At 48.1% G+C, this 17,915-nt stretch overlaps 2 protein-coding genes across 2 annotated transcripts in view; both read left to right on the forward strand.

Annotated features, from left to right (window-relative positions):
- The first annotated feature begins 13,030 nt into the window (after positions 1-13,030).
- On the forward strand, positions 13,031-14,005 carry LOC118674568 (agouti related neuropeptide). The gene is made up of 4 exons (XM_036346523.1): positions 13,031-13,068; positions 13,189-13,318; positions 13,501-13,586; positions 13,797-14,005. Exons 1-4 carry the CDS (start codon positions 13,039-13,041, stop codon positions 13,977-13,979), a joined length of 429 nt encoding a protein of 142 aa, XP_036202416.1. The 5' UTR covers positions 13,031-13,038; the 3' UTR covers positions 13,980-14,005.
- Positions 14,006-14,730: 725 nt separating this feature from the next.
- The window catches only part of ATP6V0D1 (ATPase H+ transporting V0 subunit d1), a 39,442-nt gene continuing 36,257 nt past the window's right edge, over positions 14,731-17,915 (forward strand). Inside the window, exon 1 of the mRNA XM_036347015.1 lies at positions 14,731-14,944. Within this exon, the coding sequence (XP_036202908.1) occupies positions 14,815-14,944 (130 nt within the window). The 5' untranslated portion in view covers positions 14,731-14,814. The remainder of the gene's footprint in view (positions 14,945-17,915) is intronic.

The following is a 17,915-nucleotide window of genomic DNA, read 5'->3' on the forward strand; positions in this document are numbered from 1 at the left end:
CCTGTGCTATTAGTGATGTTGGACTTGCATGATCATGCAGTGCAGGAGACAGCGCAGGTGCAGCCTCCCACACCCCACCCACCCACGTGTGGCATGCAGGTGCCACCCTGGGTGGCTTAGCCTTTCTGAAAAGTAGGGTTAGCCTGGGGAGGATGCCTCTCCCCAGGGGAATCCTCAGGCCCTCCTCCCTCCTCTTTGCTGCCCCACCTTCAAGGGTCAAGGGGAAGGCCCCAAGAGCTGGGATTCCCTTTGCTATCACAGAGAAGCTGGAAGGACTTCTGGGTTTCTGCTGTTCCCTGGTTCCCAGGAAGAAAACTAGAGGACAGAAGTGGGCAGAGTCCCTCGAACCTGGAACCCAGGAAGCTGAGGGTATGGGCCAGTGGGGGTCAGGGGGTTGTGAGGCTGGAAATGGCAGGGCGGGTAGCATTCCTGTGGTGAACAACTGTGCAAAGGCTGTATTGGAAGTCACTCCCTACCTTCCTCCTTTCAGGAAGCTCCCTCCACCTTTAGGAACCCCCCTCTTAGATACCACCTCCTTCAGGAAATCTAACAGGACTGCGGGAAGGAAGAAATCACTCCTGTTCTCCAAGCATTTCTTTTTGAGCCCCCTCCCCCCCCCATTTTTTTTTTATAAGAGAAAGTTTATTTAGGAAGTTACAGAGGTAGTAGAAGTGAGCCAGCTGGGCTGTGTAGGCTCAGGAAACAAGTTACAGAGGCAGTTTGGGTCTACAAGGGGAACAAGCCTGGGAAGGAAGCATGTATCACACGACGATGTGCACAAGAGATGTAAAAAACCAGAAATTATCAGTTGAGTGTGTGTTTAGCTGCAAGTAAGAGAAAACCTAATAATAGCTTAAACACATTTTTGTTTCATGTTTGTCTCATCCAATACAGTTTCAGGAGGTGGGCAGACCGGGTTGGTGCAGCTGCTTTACAATATCGTGAAGGCTTTGTGCTTTTCCTGTCTGCCACCCTTAGCAAGTTAGTCCACCCCAAGACTATTTCCTCATGGTCACAAGTTGGCTATTGCAGCTCTAGGCGTATAATCACATTCTGGGCAGGAACTCAAAGGGAAAAGCAGCAGAAAAAGGGGAGGCGCCTCTGCCAGTGTCAACAAAAGGCTGCTGTCACCAATCTAATGCCAATAGGAGTTCCCAATCTGGGGTGCAGTAAAAGGAGAAATTTTATTCAGGTAAACAGTTTGCAAACAGAAGACAGCCTCCCAGAGGAAACTGAAAGTGCTCTCCACAGAGACAAAGGGAAGGCCCACTTTTATAGAGAAAGTTCCCACCCTGGTCTCTGATTGGTCCATTTCTATGCAAATGAGGAACCCAAATCTGTACAGTTTGGTCCAAATAGCACTGGCTTGATTGGTTGAAATCATGCATCCTTTTTTTTTTTATTATTATTATTATCTTTTTATTTTATTTTTATTATTATTATTTTTTATTGCTTAAAGTATTACAAAGGGTATTACATATGTGTCCTTTTTTTCCCCCCGCCCTTGACAGTCCCCTAGCCTCCCCTATCCCCCAGTGTCTTATGTCCATTGGTTATGCTTATATGCATGCATACAAGTCCTTTGGTTGATCTTGGAATCATGCATCCTGACTGCTCTTATTGGTCAGTAAGGTACAAATGATGATGTCTGGCACACCAAGTCCTTATAAAATCAAGAGGCACTGAAACCAACCCTACTTCTGAATTTTTGAATTGCATGAGGTGATACATTATTTTTCTAATTTAATATAATTTGAACCAAACTTTCTGTTCATTACAACTGACATCATTTCACTGGTACCATCTGTTTTTCCTTTTACTATTTTTATTATGCACTATAAAAAAACCAACACCGTTAACACACTGCTTCTCTTCACATTTGTATAGATTTTAGGAAATTATTGCCTTTTCCCTGGAGAAATAACCTAGAGACAAAAAACTAGTACCACATTGTGAAATCTCAAATCCCGGAAGTCAACAGCCTAAAGACAATCCCCAGGAACAGGGAAGAAAAACAAGTTGTCACAAGAGACAGACAAGCCTGGCCAGTGTGGCTCAGTGGTTAAGCACTGACCTGTGCCAGGAGGTCACAGTTTGATTCCTGGTTAGGGCACATGCCCGGGTTTCAGGCTCAATCCCCAGGAAGGGGTGTGCAGGAGGCAGCTGATCAATGACTCTCTTTCATCATTGATGTTTCTATCTCTCTTTCCCCCTCCCTTCTTCTCTGAAATCAATAAAAATATATTTTAAAAAGTGAAAGAGATAGTCAAGCAAAGATAAGGACAGCAAGCTGGGGAGAAGACCATTTTCAATGCCACTGACCCAGACAATAGGTACCCTTTTTGTCCTGACACCCACTGCCACCACCTCAAGGGGGTGATTTTTGGTCTATGGTCTGAAGAACTCTTTTCAAATAACACAAGAGCTATTTTGAGGAAAGGTGCAATGAGAAAGGTTCAAGTATGAATCAGAGTCATGCCAAAGTCCACATTCAGGAAAAAACCCACAATAGAAAGGAAACTAGTGCAACCACCACCCAGATCAAGATACAGTGGTTCCCGCTTATTCATGGGGGATAGGTTCTAAGACCCCCCCAGTGGATGCCTGAAACCAGGGACAGTACCGAACCCTACACATGCTGTTTTTTTCCTATACATACATACCTATGATAAAGTTTAATTTATAAATTAGGCACAGTAAGAGATTAACAACAATAACTAATAAAATAGAACAATTATAACAATATCTATATATATAAAAGCTTAAGCAACCGGCCGTTGTTTGGTAGCTATGATGTGCAATGACCACCGGGGGGCAGTTGCTCAACGCACAGGCACGGACACATGGAACAGACTGATGAATCTCAGAGGGGAGGGGGTAAGGGGGAGGGTGGGAAGAGATTAACCAAAGATCTTATATGCATAATAGAGGCTCAGTGCACAGATTCGTGCACTGATGGGGTCCCTCGGCCTGGCCTGTGGGGATAGGGCCAAAACTGGCTCTCCAACATCCCCCCAGGGGTCCCAGACTGTGAGAGGGTGCAGGCCAGGCTGAGGGACCCCACCGGTGCACGGGCCTCTAGTATTGTAATAAAAGTGAATGTGGTTTCTCCATCTCAAAACATCTTATTCTACTGTACTCACCTTTTCACTTACAGGAAGCACTTTACAGCTTCTCCGATTACCAATTGTCAGCATCACTACTACTAGGTGTACCGGTTAATAATGTGGATTTTTTTCACTAGATGGAGTTACACATAAGTTGATATATATGCGATTTGATGTGTATGCTATTTTGTTGTATTTTTTTTAAAAAATATATATATATTATTGATTTTTTACAGAGAGGAAGAGAGAGGAATAGAGAGTTAGAAACATTGATGAGAGAGAAACATCGATCAGCTGCCTCCTGCACACCTGCTACTGGGGATGTGCCCCCAACCAAGGTACATGCCCTTGACCGGAATCGAACCTGGGACCCTTGAGTCCGCAGGCCGACGCTCTATCCACTGAGCAAAACCAGTTAGGGCACTATTTTGTTGTATTGACAACAAGCTTCAAAACTTCATATGTCAAATTTTCTGAAGGTGTTAACATCATAGATATTTTTATGTTTAAAAATGTCAAATTTCGTGCCAGAAAAAGAATTTGCGGGAAGTTTTAATTCATTATTTTGAAGAAAAGTGCTGCTGAAAGTTATCGTATACTTTGGGAAGCTTATGGTGAACATGCTCCATCTCAAGATACTTGTGAACGCTGGTTTACATGCTTTAAAAGTGATGATTGCCCTGACTGGTTTGGCTCGGTGGATAGAGCATCGGCCTGCGGACTGAAAGGTCCCAGGTTCGATTCTGGCCAAGGGCACGTACCTTGCTTGCGGGCGCATCCCCAGTGGGGAGGTGTGCAAGAGGCAGCTGATCGATGTTTCTAGCTCTCTATCCCTCTCTCTTCCTCTCTGTGGAAAATCAATGAAATATATTAAAAAAATAAAAATAAAAATAAGTGATGATTTCGATGTGAAAGACAAAGAACATCCAGGTCAACCGAAAAAGTTTGAAGACCAACAATTACAAGCATTACGCGTGTCAAACTAAAAAACAACTTGCAGAAAGATTACACGTTGCTCAGCAAACAATTTCTGATCGTTCACAAGCAATGGGAAAGATTTTAAAGGAAGGAAAATGGGTGCCACATCAATTGAACCAAAGACAAATGGAAAACCGAAAAGTCATCAGTAAAGTATTGCTTCAACGGCACGAAGAAAAGTCTTTTTTGCATTGAGTTGTGACTGGCGATGAAAAGTGGATTTATTTTGAGAATCCCAAATGCACAAAATCATGGGTTGATCCAGGTCAACCATCAACTGCGAGGCCAAATCGCTTCAGAAAGAAGACAATGCTCTGCGTTTGGTGGGATCAGGAAGGTGTGGTGTATTATGAGCTTCTAAAACCAGGTGAAACCATTAACACTGATCGCTACTAACAACAAATAATCAATTTGAACCACGCTTTGATTGTAAAGCGACCAGAATGTGCCAGAAGACACGGCAAAGTAGTTTTGCTTCATGATGACGCACCATCACACACTTCAAAACCAGTTAAAGACACGTTAAAAGATCTTGCCTGCGAAGTATTAACCCACCCCTGTGTTCACCAGACCTTGCTCCTTCAGATTACCACTTGTTCCTATCGATGGCACACGCACTTTCTGAGCAGCACTTCAAAATGTACAAAGAAGTGGAAAATTGGGTCTCTGAACGGTCTGCCTCAAAACAAGAAAAGCTCTATTGGGACGGTATCCACAAATTACCTGAAAGATGAGGGAAATGTGTAGGTAGCGATGGACTTTAATTTGAAGAAAACAGTTTTGATGTTTCTCTTGAAATTATCATGTTTTCTTGGATTACAAAATCCGCATTATTAACCGGTACACCTAGTATTGCGCTTTGGACCATAATTAAATAAAATAAGGGTTACTCGAACACAAGCACTGCAACACCACACTGGCTACGAATGGGTGGGAAGCTCTACAGCGTGGCTACCCAGGACAAAGGGATGATTCACGTCCTGGGCAGGACCAAGTGGGAGAGTTCGTCATGCTACTCAGAACAGTATGCAATTTTAAACTGAGGAATTGTTTATTTCTGGAATTTTACATTTAATATTTCTTTGACAGTGGGTAATGAAACCTTGGAAAGTGAAGCCCTGGGTAAAGGGCGACTAGTTTATAAAACATTCCGGGCACTGCATTCGTCCTCCTCATTCCCCTCCCCCAGTCAATCATGCCCCCACAGGTAATTACTATTTGGAGCTCTATTATCACTTAGTATAGTTTTCTTGGGTTTGGAACATCATGTACATGGCATCATGGCATATTTACTATTCTGTGGCTGACATCTCCATATTATTGTGTATACCATTTCATTAATCTTTTAAATTGTTTTGTTTCCAGTTGCATAAATGTACCATTATTTGTCCATTTGATGGTTATTTGAATTGTTTTTAGCTTTTTATGAATAAAGTTGCTGGGAACAGTCTCTACATGCCTTTTAGTAGGCACGGCTCCAGTTTTTCTTGGGTTTGTACTAAAGAGTGAACTTGCTGGGGGAAGGTCAGGTGTAGCAGTTATAGTAAATGCTAGTTTTCCAATTTACCTCTTACCAGTTCTAGTTACTTCTTATCCTCACCTGTACTCAGTATTGCCAATCTTTTAAATTTTAGCCAATCTAGTCAGTGTATAGTAGTATCTCATTGTGGTTTTAATTCACATTTCTCTATGGATTAAATTTCTCTAGTGATACTGAACACCTTTCCACATGCTTATTCGCCATTTGAAAACCCTCTTTTCAAGTCCCTTTCCTCTAATGCTGATGGAATTCCTTATATGTTCCCATGGGTCTTTATTTTATTTTTTAGTATATGTTGCAATGTTCTTTTCCCAGTTTGTGACTTATCTTTTCACTTTCCTTTTTAAAAAATATATATTTTTATTGATTTCAGAGATGAAGGGAGAGGGAGAGAGAAACATCAATGATGAGAGAGAATCATTGATCAGCTGCCTCCTGCACATCACCTACTCGGGATCAAGCCCGCAATCTGGGCATGTGCCCTTGACTGGAATCAAACCTGGGACCCTTCAGTCTGCAGGCTGATGCTCTATCCACTGAGCCAAACCAGCCAGGGGTCTTTTCACTTTCTTAGTTATCTTTAATCAATGACCAGAAGTTCTTTTTAATATATTTTATTGATTTTTTACAGAGAGGAAGGGAGAGGGATAGAGAGTTACAAACATCGATCAGCTGCCTCCTGCACACCCCCTACTGGGGATGTGCCCGCAACCAAGGTACATGCCCTTGACCGGGAGCTCTTCAGTCCACAGGCCGACGCTCTAGCCACTGAGCCAAACTGGTCAGGGCCAGAAGTTCTTAAATGGTCTAATTTATCAACTTTTTTTTTTTTAAATATATTTTATTGATTTTTTACAGAGAGGAAGGGAGAGGGACAGAGAGCTAGAAACATCGATGAGAGAGAAACATCGATCAGCTGCCTCCTGCACACCTCCCACTGGGGACGTGCCCGCAACCCAGGCACATGCCCCCGACCGGAATCAAACCTGGGACCCTTCAGTCCGCAGGCCGACGCTCCATCCACTGAGCCAAACCGGTTTCGGCTAATTTATCAACCTTTGATAGTTAGTACTTTCTGTCTTATTTAAGAAAATGTTATGAAAATATTATTTTTTCTAGGATTTTTTACCTTCACAATTATGTTTATAATCCATCTCAAATTAATTTTTCTGAAGGCTGCAAGGTTCAGGTAAAATAGTCACTTGCTCCAATACCATTTATTGAAAATGTCTTTCCCTCATTTCAAGAAGCTTACATAATTTATTTTCAATCATTCTTTTATAATATATTCACTTAAATATTTGCATTGCTTTAGCTGCATCCCGTAAGTTTTGGTACGCTGTATTTCATTTTCATTTGGTTTGAAACTTGCTGTTTTCCCTTGTGAATTCTCCTTTGATTCATGGATTATTTAGAAACGTGTCTAAGAGCATAAGGACACTCAGCACAGCTCTGGCAGTCAACTCAGCCTCCTGGGGGATGAGCTGAGGGTGGGTGGAGCGGCTTCGGGCTTTTATCTGTGCACCACCCTGGGAGCTCTGTGGGTGGGTCAACCGTTTCCATAACCAAGAGGTGTGTGGAGACACCTTCGGGCAGCAAGTCCAGCAAGTAAAGGGAGGAAGCAGGGAGAAGACTTGCCTCTACACCAGGTCCTGATACAAAGTCTGGCTTTGGGCAGAGTTGGGAGGAGGCCCCCTATCCAGGGCTTGGTAAACAGTTTATGCAGGTCCTACTGCCAGCAGGGGAGGGGGCACCCTAGGAGCTCTTCCTCCATACAGGGCTGGGGCTTGGTGCCTAGGTAATAGCTATGCCCCAAAGGGGTTGTTTTAAGCCGGAAGGTATCCTTTCCATCTAATGCCTCCAGATGACTGTTTCCTCATGGGACTCGACCCCCTTCCCAGCTCCCGCTCCCATATCTCTACCTCCCAGCCTGCTTTTCAGTGAGAGGAACAGCGGATGGGAAAGGGTTTAAAAGCAGAAAGGAGAAAGTCCAGAGAGCCACCGCAGTCCTCTCTGCTCTCTCCAGCTGATCCTGAGCTCACCATGAACCTGTTGAAAGCCAGGCACCGACTCACCCCTGCGCCTGGCACCCTAGGCAGCATCTCCTTGCCTACGTCCAGAGTTCCTGCGGCCTCTGTTCTTACCTTCATAGACCCTGAATAGTGGGGGTGAGCAGGTTGGGGAGCTCCTGAGTCTCCGGCAGAAAGCGATTTCCAGGTTGAGAATCATTTCCAGGTAGTGCAACAACTCCTCTTGTGCAAATACCTTTGTTCCTGGGGCTTTAGTTAAGCCACTGAACATCCTCAGGGAGTCGGGTTGCTCCCTTATATGGGGATGGATTAGGAACAATGCAGGGGACATCATGGGCACCCCTCCCAGCCCTACAGCGCCATGCCTCTGTGGATCGCTGCTGGGGACTCAAATCGAACTTCTTCAGAAATCCTGTAATACTCAGGGGTCCTCTCATTGCCTGGGTGGAACAAGCGCCTCACCACTTTGTGTGGGGTCCCTGTGAGTGCAGGGGCTGATGTCGTGTTTTGGACATGTTGAGGGTGAGGACTCACCCTGAGGCAGAGGGCAGGATGCTGCAACACCCCCAGAAACAAGATTTCACACAGGAAAGCGGGACCTGGCAGGCAGGAGGAAAGGCTGGCCACCCTCTCCAGGTTTCTGGGGATTTGGACATTGTGGGTTGTAGATGTCTTCAGAAGGGGCTGGGACTAGGAGTTAGTCCCATGGCCTTTGCCTCCTTCGAAGGGCCCATGGATCCAGACTGCAAGCCATAGCTTATCAGTCAGAAGGGCTGGGACTACTTGTCTTTGTCATCCTGAGCCTTTTGTAAAGTGTCATCTGAGCACGCTAGCCACAGCTCAGCTGTTCTGGGCCCCCAATAAAGGGCCCATTTCCAGCCGAAACCGGTTTGGCTCAGTGGATAGAGCGTCGGCCTGCGGACTGAAGGGTCCCAGGTTCGATTCCGGTCAAGGGCACGTACCTGGGTTGCAGGTACATCCCCAGTGGGAGATGTGCAGGAGGCAGTTGATCGATGTTTCTCTCTCATCGATGTTTCTAAATATCTCTCTCCCTTCCTCTCTGTAAAAAATCAATAAAATATAAAAAAAAAAGAAAACCATTTCCAGCCCTGAAGGGGGAGAGGGAGAGCGAGTTAGAGCAAGGCTAGGGAGTCTCTGGTCCTGAGCCTCCTTACAGTCTGAAGAAGAGGTGTTCCGCTATCAGCTGGCCCTGCACCCCACCCTACTCTCCCTGGCTTGACTCCAGCCTACACTTTCATTGGCAACAAGCAAGACCACAAAGCCTAGCTGACCCCAGAATCAGAAGCTTCAGGTCACCATGGCCTTGACCTGGTCTCAGTTTAGATGCCTTGGTACAGTGCTGGTCATTCAGCACGCCCTCCATAAATAGTTCTCAAATGAATGGGAGAATGGCAAGTGCTGGCATTCGTGCGACAAACATGGAGCTCCTGATCACAGTGGGACCCCCTTCAGCTGAGGGTTCAAGACACCAGTCTGAAGAAATAAATAAATAAATAAATAATAAAAAAAATTAAAAAAGAAACAAAAAAGGAGAAAAAAAGAGAGAGAAAAAAGAGAAACCAAAGAGAGAAAAAAAGACACCAGTCTCAAATAACCCCCATCCATCCTGCTCCCCTCCCTGGATGATGAGGGAACCATAGGGGCAGGGGCAGGGGCAGTGCACTGGGTTGGGGACCTGGGTTTCAGAATGAAGCTGGACTGGGGAGAGCCAGTGGGAGTTTAGGGCTCTGCTGCCCCCTGCTGGACCAATCAGGAAACACGCTCTATTTTGCAGGAGGCACAGAGCATCCACACTCTCCCCATTTTCCTCCCTGAAGCCAGGATCCCTATGTTCGGCGTTCCCAGCCTCACAAATAGGTTCTGCATCCCCCAGGTATCCAAGATCTCCCACCCAGAACATCCCACCCATTTCTGAAAGTCCTTTGCCAACAAGAATTGTCCTGGGAACATCGGGTCAATTTCTGACCAGTAAGACCACTTACTTATATATTATAGCGAGGGAAATGGGCTCCCGAGGAGGGGTCTTTTAGAGACTCCTATGAACATAGGAGGAAAAGTGAATGTAAGGATTGACAAAACCAGCCCTAACCGGTTTGGCTCAGTGGATAGAGCATCGGCCTGCGGACTGAAGGGGCCCAGGTTCGATTCCGGTCAAGGGCATGTACCTTGGTTGCGGGCACATCCCCAGTCGGGGGTGTGCAGGAGGCAGCTGATCGATGTTTTTCTCTCATCGATGTTTCTCTCTATCCCTCTCCCTTCCCCTCTGTAAAAAATCAATAAAATATTTTTTTTTTTAAAAAAGGATTGACAAAACCAAAGAAAATAGAAAATGATAGAAACTTAATTGAAACAACATTTGATACATCAAGCCAAAGATTGGTTATTTGCAAGAACTAATAAAATTTGATAATCCAATAGAAAATTCACTTACATATATAGATACAGATAGAGTGAGAAAGCTATAACAAGAAATTCATAGGCTGTGTTTTGGGCCAATTCACTGGTGGTGGGAGGAAGGTGACACATGCTGGAGGGCGGAGGAGGGTGGGCTGGGAAAGGGCATAAACATGTTGGTTTCCTTCTGTGGACTCCACTTGGCTTTGTGGGTGGCATGAGTGCTGCTATGTTCTGGGCCTGTGCACACTCACAGCAGTTGGACAGTGGAAGGTGGCTAAGATGTTTGCTGACTGGCTCATGGGCTGACTGAACCAACTCTAGGGGTAGCTGATCCCAGGTGGGAAAAAAGTACTGACTGTTTACCAGGCTGGGGCCCTTCGGAGGGAACCAGGACTGGGACAGAGCCTGTGCCAGTGTTAAGCTGTATAATTAGGCAGCTTGATAAACCACGTGCCAGTTATGGGCCCAGGAAACTTACAATGTCCCTTGCCTGGGATTTCCCCAACTCCTACTCAGGCTTCATGACTGAGTAAAGGTCTCCTCAACTAGGAAGCTTTCTCTAACTAACTTCCGTCCCCCTCGCTGAGCGAGAGTGGGTGCCATCCTGCCCATCCTTCTTTTATGAAAGCACTTATCCCATTGCATTTAAAATTTTTTCTTTTATTTTTTTAAAAATATTTTTTTATTGACTTCAGAGAGGAAGGAAGAGAGAGCTAGAAACATCCATGATGAGAGAGAATCATAGATCGGCTGCCTCCTGCAAGTCCTCCACTGGGGATCGAGCCCACAACCTGGGCATGTGCCCTTGACCGGAATCGAACCTGGGACCCTTCAGTTCGTAGGCCGATGCTCTATCCACTGAGCCAAACCAGCTAGGGCTAAATTTTTCTTTTCTTTTAAATTTTCATCATGGCAAATTTCTAACATAAACAAAAGCAGCATAATAGGATAATATAGCCCATGTACCCATCACCCGGTTTCAACAATTACCAACCCATGAACAATTCTGTTTCTTCTATATCACCTCCACTACCCCCCTACTTTGGATTATTTTGAAGCAAATCCCAGACTTCCTATCATTTTATCAGTGAATACTTCATTATGTTTCTCTGAAAGATGAGTCCTATAAAAAAAAAAAGCATAACCATAACACCATGATCACCACTAAAAAAATTTCACAATTCTTCCTTAGTGTCATCAAATATCCAATGTTTATATTTCTCTGATCATCCCACTATGTTTTGATGGTTTTCTTGACTGTAATTTCCACTGGGCCTGATCAGGGACCCGGCTGCCTGTGTGAGTGCCTCAGTCCTTGGCTATCACTGTTCATGGGGCTGAGAGACCTGTGTGCACACACCCAGCTGATGACAGTCACATGCCTCAGGTATATGTATATTTGATGTATTGCCCTTTCTAACACCTAGTGGCCCCCACCAGAATGTCGTCACACACGGGCGCCAGATACCTTCATTCTGCACCATTCTAAGAAGAGAAAGCCCTTGGGTGGGCCACCAGGCCCAACAGCCTCTTGCAGAGAAAGCTCAATGTCCAAGGAGGCCTTGACACCAGGTTGGCTTTGTGACAGAGTCACCAAAATAGCCAGCGGAGAAACAGGGACCGGCCCTTTGCTGGATTATTCGGGGACCACCTCCTCAGAGAGGCTTTCCCGGAGTCCCCAGCCTCCTCCCGGACCCCCAGCAGCAGTGGGACCCTCTGAGCTCTTAGGACTGTTACCCTGAGCCAAACACAAGTGAGTCCAATGCCAACCTGATCCTAGGCCAGACCTCAGTGGAAGAAACTGCCACAGGGCCACCCTCTGTGGACATCTCTTCCCCATGTAGCCCAGATCCCAACACCAATTGTTGGTGTTGGCACCAGGCCAAGGGACCCCAGATGGCAACCTATGATTTCCACCCGCTGCTGAGGGCACTTCCTCAGGCCTTTGCCTGGTCAGAACAGCCTGTGTGAACCTGGGCCACAAACAGCCCCTTCCTCCTCCTCCCGCTGCCTTGGGCCAGCCCATTTTGTACACTGAGGCCTTGAAGCTGATTCAGATTGCATCCCTTTCCCTGACTGGCAAGTGTGTGATAAACCGCCCTCCAGAGAGGTGAGGGGCGGCAGGGGTCTTGTGTGTCCCACCATCTCCACAAAATGGCAGTCCTCACCACAGCCTCGTGCTGCTGAGCCCAGACGTGGGCAGAGCCCTAACCATGTAGGGAGGAAGGGAGCAACCATTAGCGCTAATGAGGCCGGCGGCTTGAAAGCTTTTTACTTGGAAGCTGCTCGCCCACCCAGGGAACAGACCGTTCTGCTTCCTTGGCTTCCAGGAACCCCAGGCAGAAAGGGGTTTGGGGACAGGAGAAGGGGTGGGGGTCTTGAAAAGGCCTGGAGGGAGAAGAAGGAGAGAGGAAGAGCCAGGGATGGAAGCAGGAGGGGCTGGTGTTGGCTAGGTGGGTTTCTCTCTTCCATTTCCTCCCCCCGCCCCAAAAAACCCCAGGACTCTAGGTCTGCACCCACCTCTGCCTCACTCTGGCCACTGGCCCATCACCCCCTTCAATGCCCTTGACCCAAGTTCCTGGAAGCAAAGCAAACAACATGCTCTATACTGTCTGATTGAGCATCTCCGGGCCCACAAATTAAATTAAGCTCTCAGGGCTGCCTGCCTTGTTACTGCTAATGGCTCCAGCCTGCCCCCAACGGGTCCCTGTCCTGTCAAAATTCGGGGGCCCTGGGCACCCTATCTTGTTCCTAAACTTTAATTGTCTCCTGGAGACCTCACACACAATTGGAGGTGGTCACCCTCTTATAGAGCACCCAGAAACTCGGGTTTCAGGGAGAGAGGCTTAAACTGTACGTCCCCTCTTCTGGGGAAGGCCCCTCATATCCTGGCTTCAGGGAATAGTCACGTGTGGGCCCTTCATCAGACTCTGCTATATAAGCGGAGGGCACAAGGTGGCCAGGAATGCTCGGGGCAAGGATCCAGCAAGCAGAAGTAAGTCTCAGGCTGGGCAGAGATTCCTGTTCTCTGGGGGCCTCTCTTGGGGGTAGGGCACTTAGAGGGTGCACCCAGGGATGAGGAGGGACTAAGTGTTGGGTCTTCCTGCCGAGCCAGGCCATGCTGACTGCAATACTGAGCTGTGCCCTGCTGCTGGCACTGCCTGCCATGGAGGGGGCCCAGATGAGCTTGGCACCCCTGGAGGGCATCAGAAGGCCTGACGAGGCGCTGTTCTCAGAGCTGTCAGGTCAGTGTGGGCAGGGGTGGGTCTGGGTGGGGCCTGGATACCCTCTGGCCACAAACTATTCACTCTGGTAGGAGCTCTTCTTCTCTCTTCCCAATCCCAGGCCTGGGAAGTGGGCGTTTTGTGCATGGCAGGGGTTGGGGGGTGGGGGTAGGGAGATTTTGCTCTCACATCATCTGTCACAGACCTGGACCTGAGACGTGAGCTGAAGCGGACAGCTGTAGAACAGGCAGAAGAGGTTCTGCTGCAGGAGGCCAAGGACTTGGCAGAGGTAACTGACTGTTCAGGGCAAGGGGTGAGGCTACAGGCCTTGGGAGGGCACATCGGGCATGGTTCCCACTCTCCATTACCTGACACTCCCCGCCCCCCTTTACCTGGAGCAACCTTGCAGACCCCTATGCTCCACTGCCATCCCACTTGCATGGGGCAGGTGAGGTCCCTGGACTTGCCTTCGGAGGCTCATGCCCTCGCATCCCTGCAGGCGCTAGATCCGGAAGAACGGGAGCCACGCTCCCTGCGTCGCTGCGTGCGGCTGCACGAGTCCTGTCTGGGACACCAAGTACCGTGCTGTGACCCATGTGCCACGTGCTACTGCCGGTTCTTCAACGCCTTCTGCTACTGCCGCAAGCTGGGTACTGCCGTGAACCCCTGCAGCCGCACCTAACCGGTCAACGTCAGGGTCGGGGCTGTGACGGGGTGGGGGTAGAGGGGCGTGAATAAAGTTTGGGACCAACCCCAAGGCTGTGACATTATTTCAAACGTGGTCTTTGGAGCGGATAGGTCATGGCAGGCCGCCAAATCTAAAACCTCATACCTACCCCAGGGCCTGTGTTACCCCATCATCTGAGTTACTTATACGCACACTCTTAGGGCACCAGGCGCCGTTGGGGAAGCAAAGGAGAGCCGCTCTTCAGCCCTCGAGAATCTTAGGGGAAGAGAGGCAGGGGGCATCGCGCGGGAGAGGGGCTGTGACTTCTGGCGAACAAGCATTAGGTTCCAAGGCCTGCTCGCAGCTAACTCGATGTGTGACCCCCAGCGAAGGCCGCCCTTGCCATACCTGTTCCCCTCGGGGGAAGGCGGACTCCACAGTCTGGAATATTTCCAAGCATAAATAGCTCTCATCTTCACTCCGCACGCCCTCATAGCGCCAGATACATCAGACCGGGGAAAAGCTCGGGGACCCGATTCAATTTCCATGGCACGGGCACCACCGCGCGGCGGGTCTTAGACACTCCAAGCAGCTCCAGCCAAGAGCCAGAGGCGCTCTTTCCCTCTGCGCGCAGGCGCCAGGGGGCCGTCCCAGCCCGCACCTGCGCAATGCGTCCACTAGAAGCCACCCGGAAGAAGGGCACCATTCAGAACCCCGCCCCGCGGTGGTCACGTGACCCTCTTTGCGTGTCACCTGATGCGCCTGACAGTACGCTGCGGGCGCCGAGTCAGCTGATCTTGGAGTTGCTCTGCGTGCCTGCGGGTCGGGCTTCTCCGGTCCCTCCGCAGCCATGTCGTACTTCCCGGAGCTATACTTCAATGTGGACAATGGCTACTTGGAGGGACTAGTGCGCGGCCTGAAGGCCGGAGTGCTCAGCCAGGCGGACTACCTCAACCTGGTGCAGTGCGAGACGCTCGAGGGTGAGCCGCGGGCTGGGGTGCCCGGCCTTGAAAGGCCGGCGAGGAGGCTAGCGAGGGCCTGTGGGTTCCGAGTTCTGTGCGGGGAAGCCGATGGCGGGGATTCTAGAAGCGCCTGAGAGGCTTCGTTCGGAATCGGGGGCTGATGGCTGGGTCGCTGGAAGGGGATCTACCTCCAGCTGCGGTTCGGCTCAGGCCTAAACGCAAACAAAGCTTTTAAAACCTCAGTGGTTCGCCTGTGCTGGGGCCGTCTCTTCCCCGGTTATGGCCCCCATGTAGTTTGGAAGCGAGGGTCTCTAGGGAGTGAGTGGTTGGTCGGTGGGAGATGTGCCCGTACAAGTCTCTTTACCCTGACTTAGCCAGAGTGAGCTGTCCCGTGGCAACGGAAAAGCCCCCCACTTCCCTCGTAACACGTACACCAGGGCTTTTGGGATCGTTGTGTCTTCTCCTTGTCCGAGGGGTGAACCTTCCTGGGGAATTGCTGAGCCTACTTAGAGTTTTCCCCCATCGCGGAACCACTGGCTGAGGAGTCTTCTGAAGGCAGTGTTTGAGAGAGCAAGGTGTGGCCCTGCAAGTCAGGGAAATCCATACCCATGGATTTGGCCAATAAATCAAAAAACCTCAGCGAAAAGGATGCTTGTTGAGATAGGGTTTTCCTAGCACCAAAATTGTGAGAGAGGCTAAGTTCCCTTTTCCTTTCAGCCCACGCAGCTTCAACGTGGAATGACCCCCGAGGCACAGTTGCATCAAATTTACTGAATGAGAGGTGCCCCTGATTCCAGTCTTTGCCTCCTCTCCCTCCTCCCAGGTGGTAGTGAAGGACACAGTGGCTGGGATGTAATCCCCATCCCAGACCCCCAAGTTTACTGTTGAGCTAGTCTCATGGTAGCTAGAAGGGGAAGATGACCAGATGATTCACCCTTTGAGAAAAATTTCAAATAAAAAATGTATTGAGGTTAAAAGTGAGCTCAATGAAAAACCCCAGTTTTTGTTTATCTTGCAATAATGCAAAAAAAAAAAAACCTTTAATTTTTACAGCTTCCTGAAGTTAAAATACAATTGTGGACTTTGTGGTTTTAGCAGAAGTGTACAAAAAAAGGTTGTTCACCTCCCTTATGGAGTGGAAGTGAGGAAGGAGAGGAGAGCATTTCGGGTGCTGGGTTGTAGGAGCCTACCAGCAACCTAATTCTCCTCACTGTTGGAAAAGGAGATACAGAGGGACTCTCTCTGGGGCAGGGTCTGACACACAGCTGATACTTAATGTGAGTTTTGTGGACTGACTGGCACTGGAGGAAGATCTTTGCTTAGATCTGAAGGTGAACTCCATTGATTACTAATTGACATTTGGGAAACTTGTTTCTCTCAAGGCTTTCCTCATTCTTGCTGCTGACTCCTCCTTAACCCTACCCGTCCCCCAGCTTCTGAGGCCACAGGGTTCCCATCTTCCCAGCAAGATCCTACGCCATCCTCCACAAACATATTAGGCCATTCTTCCTATAATAGTGCTTGGGACATAGCCCCTTGTGGACCACAGTACAGACTTTTAGCATGACTTTCAGGGATTCTCTTGCTCTTTCACACATATTACTTACCTTCACACAAGCCATGCCCCCAGCTCTTGGTGCACATAGTGTGGTGGACTTCGGAGTTAGACAAATCTGAGTTTGAACCCCATCTCTGCTGATTACTGGATTACCTTGGACAAATTATTTAACCCCTCTGGACCTCGGGTTCTTCATCTAATATATTAACAGTATCTCAGAAGGTTGTGAAGTGTCAACAAACTATTATGTGTGCAGTACTTAGCCCAGCACCAAGCACAGAGTAAGTGCTGGGTAAATGGGAGTTCTTCCATCCCTCTGCTTCCTTCTTTTTAAAACAAAAATATATTGTCAATGATTTTTAGAGAGAGGAATGGAGAGGGATAGAGAGAGAATATCAATGAGAGAAACATTGATCAGCTGCCTCCTGCACGCCGCGTACTGGGGATTGAGTTCATAACCCAGGCATGTGCCCTGACCGAGAATCGGACTGTGACCTTCTGGTTCATGGGCCAGTGCTTAACCACGGAGCCACGTCGCCTGGGCTCTGCTTCCTTCTTGTCCCCATGAAGCCCTGTGACTCCCACCTTTTCAGGCCCAACCCCAGTAGCACCCCATCATAGAACTTCTCTGTGGCCTTGCTAGCCTAGAATGTTGTTCCCTCTACCCAATTACAGCTCCTGTTTGTGCTGCTTTCCTAGATGTTTCTTGAAATAGAGTTTGGGATTTTGGGGACCGTCTGTGATGGAGGTGCTCAGGACTTCCAGAGGCTGAGGATAACCAGAAGCAGGAAGAAGTGATCATAAACTCCAATTTGTCCTCTACAGAAAGGCCTCCTCTGCTTCTGAAGGTGACAGCAGAGGCCTGGCCTCCAGGTCTTTGTTGTGGATGTTTTTGCCTCCCTATCCCCAGGGGAAGGGGGAGGGAGATGGGAAGGGGACACCAAGGAAGCCTGTGGTGCCTAATGAGGTCTGTAGCAGTATCCTGAGGTGTTAATTAGATTCCACATATGAGTGAGATCGTGTGATACTTGTCTTTCTCTGACTGGCTTGTTTTGCTTAGCATAATACTCTCCAGGTCCCTCCATGCTGTCTCAAAGTCAAGTCTTTTAATATATAGGTTCTCTGTCTCTCTCAGTTTTTCTTTTATTTATTGAAGAAGCCTGGCTATTTAATTTGTAGATTTTCCCTCCATCTCAATTTTGCTGATTACATCCCTGCTGTCTAGTTTAATAGGTTCCCCGTCCCTTGTTTTTCCTGTAAATTTGTGGTTAGATACAGAGGCTTGATTATATTTAATTAAAAAAAAAATTTTTTTTTTAAAATATATTTTATTGATTTTCCACAGAGAGGAAGGGAGAGAGACAGAGAGCCAGAAACATCGATGAGAGAGAAACACCGATCAGCCGCCTCCCGCACATCCCCCACTGGGGA

The sequence above is a fragment of the Myotis myotis genome, unplaced genomic scaffold (genome assembly GCF_014108235.1).
Source record: "Myotis myotis isolate mMyoMyo1 unplaced genomic scaffold, mMyoMyo1.p scaffold_m19_p_19, whole genome shotgun sequence".
NCBI classification, from domain to species: domain Eukaryota; kingdom Metazoa; phylum Chordata; class Mammalia; order Chiroptera; family Vespertilionidae; genus Myotis; species Myotis myotis.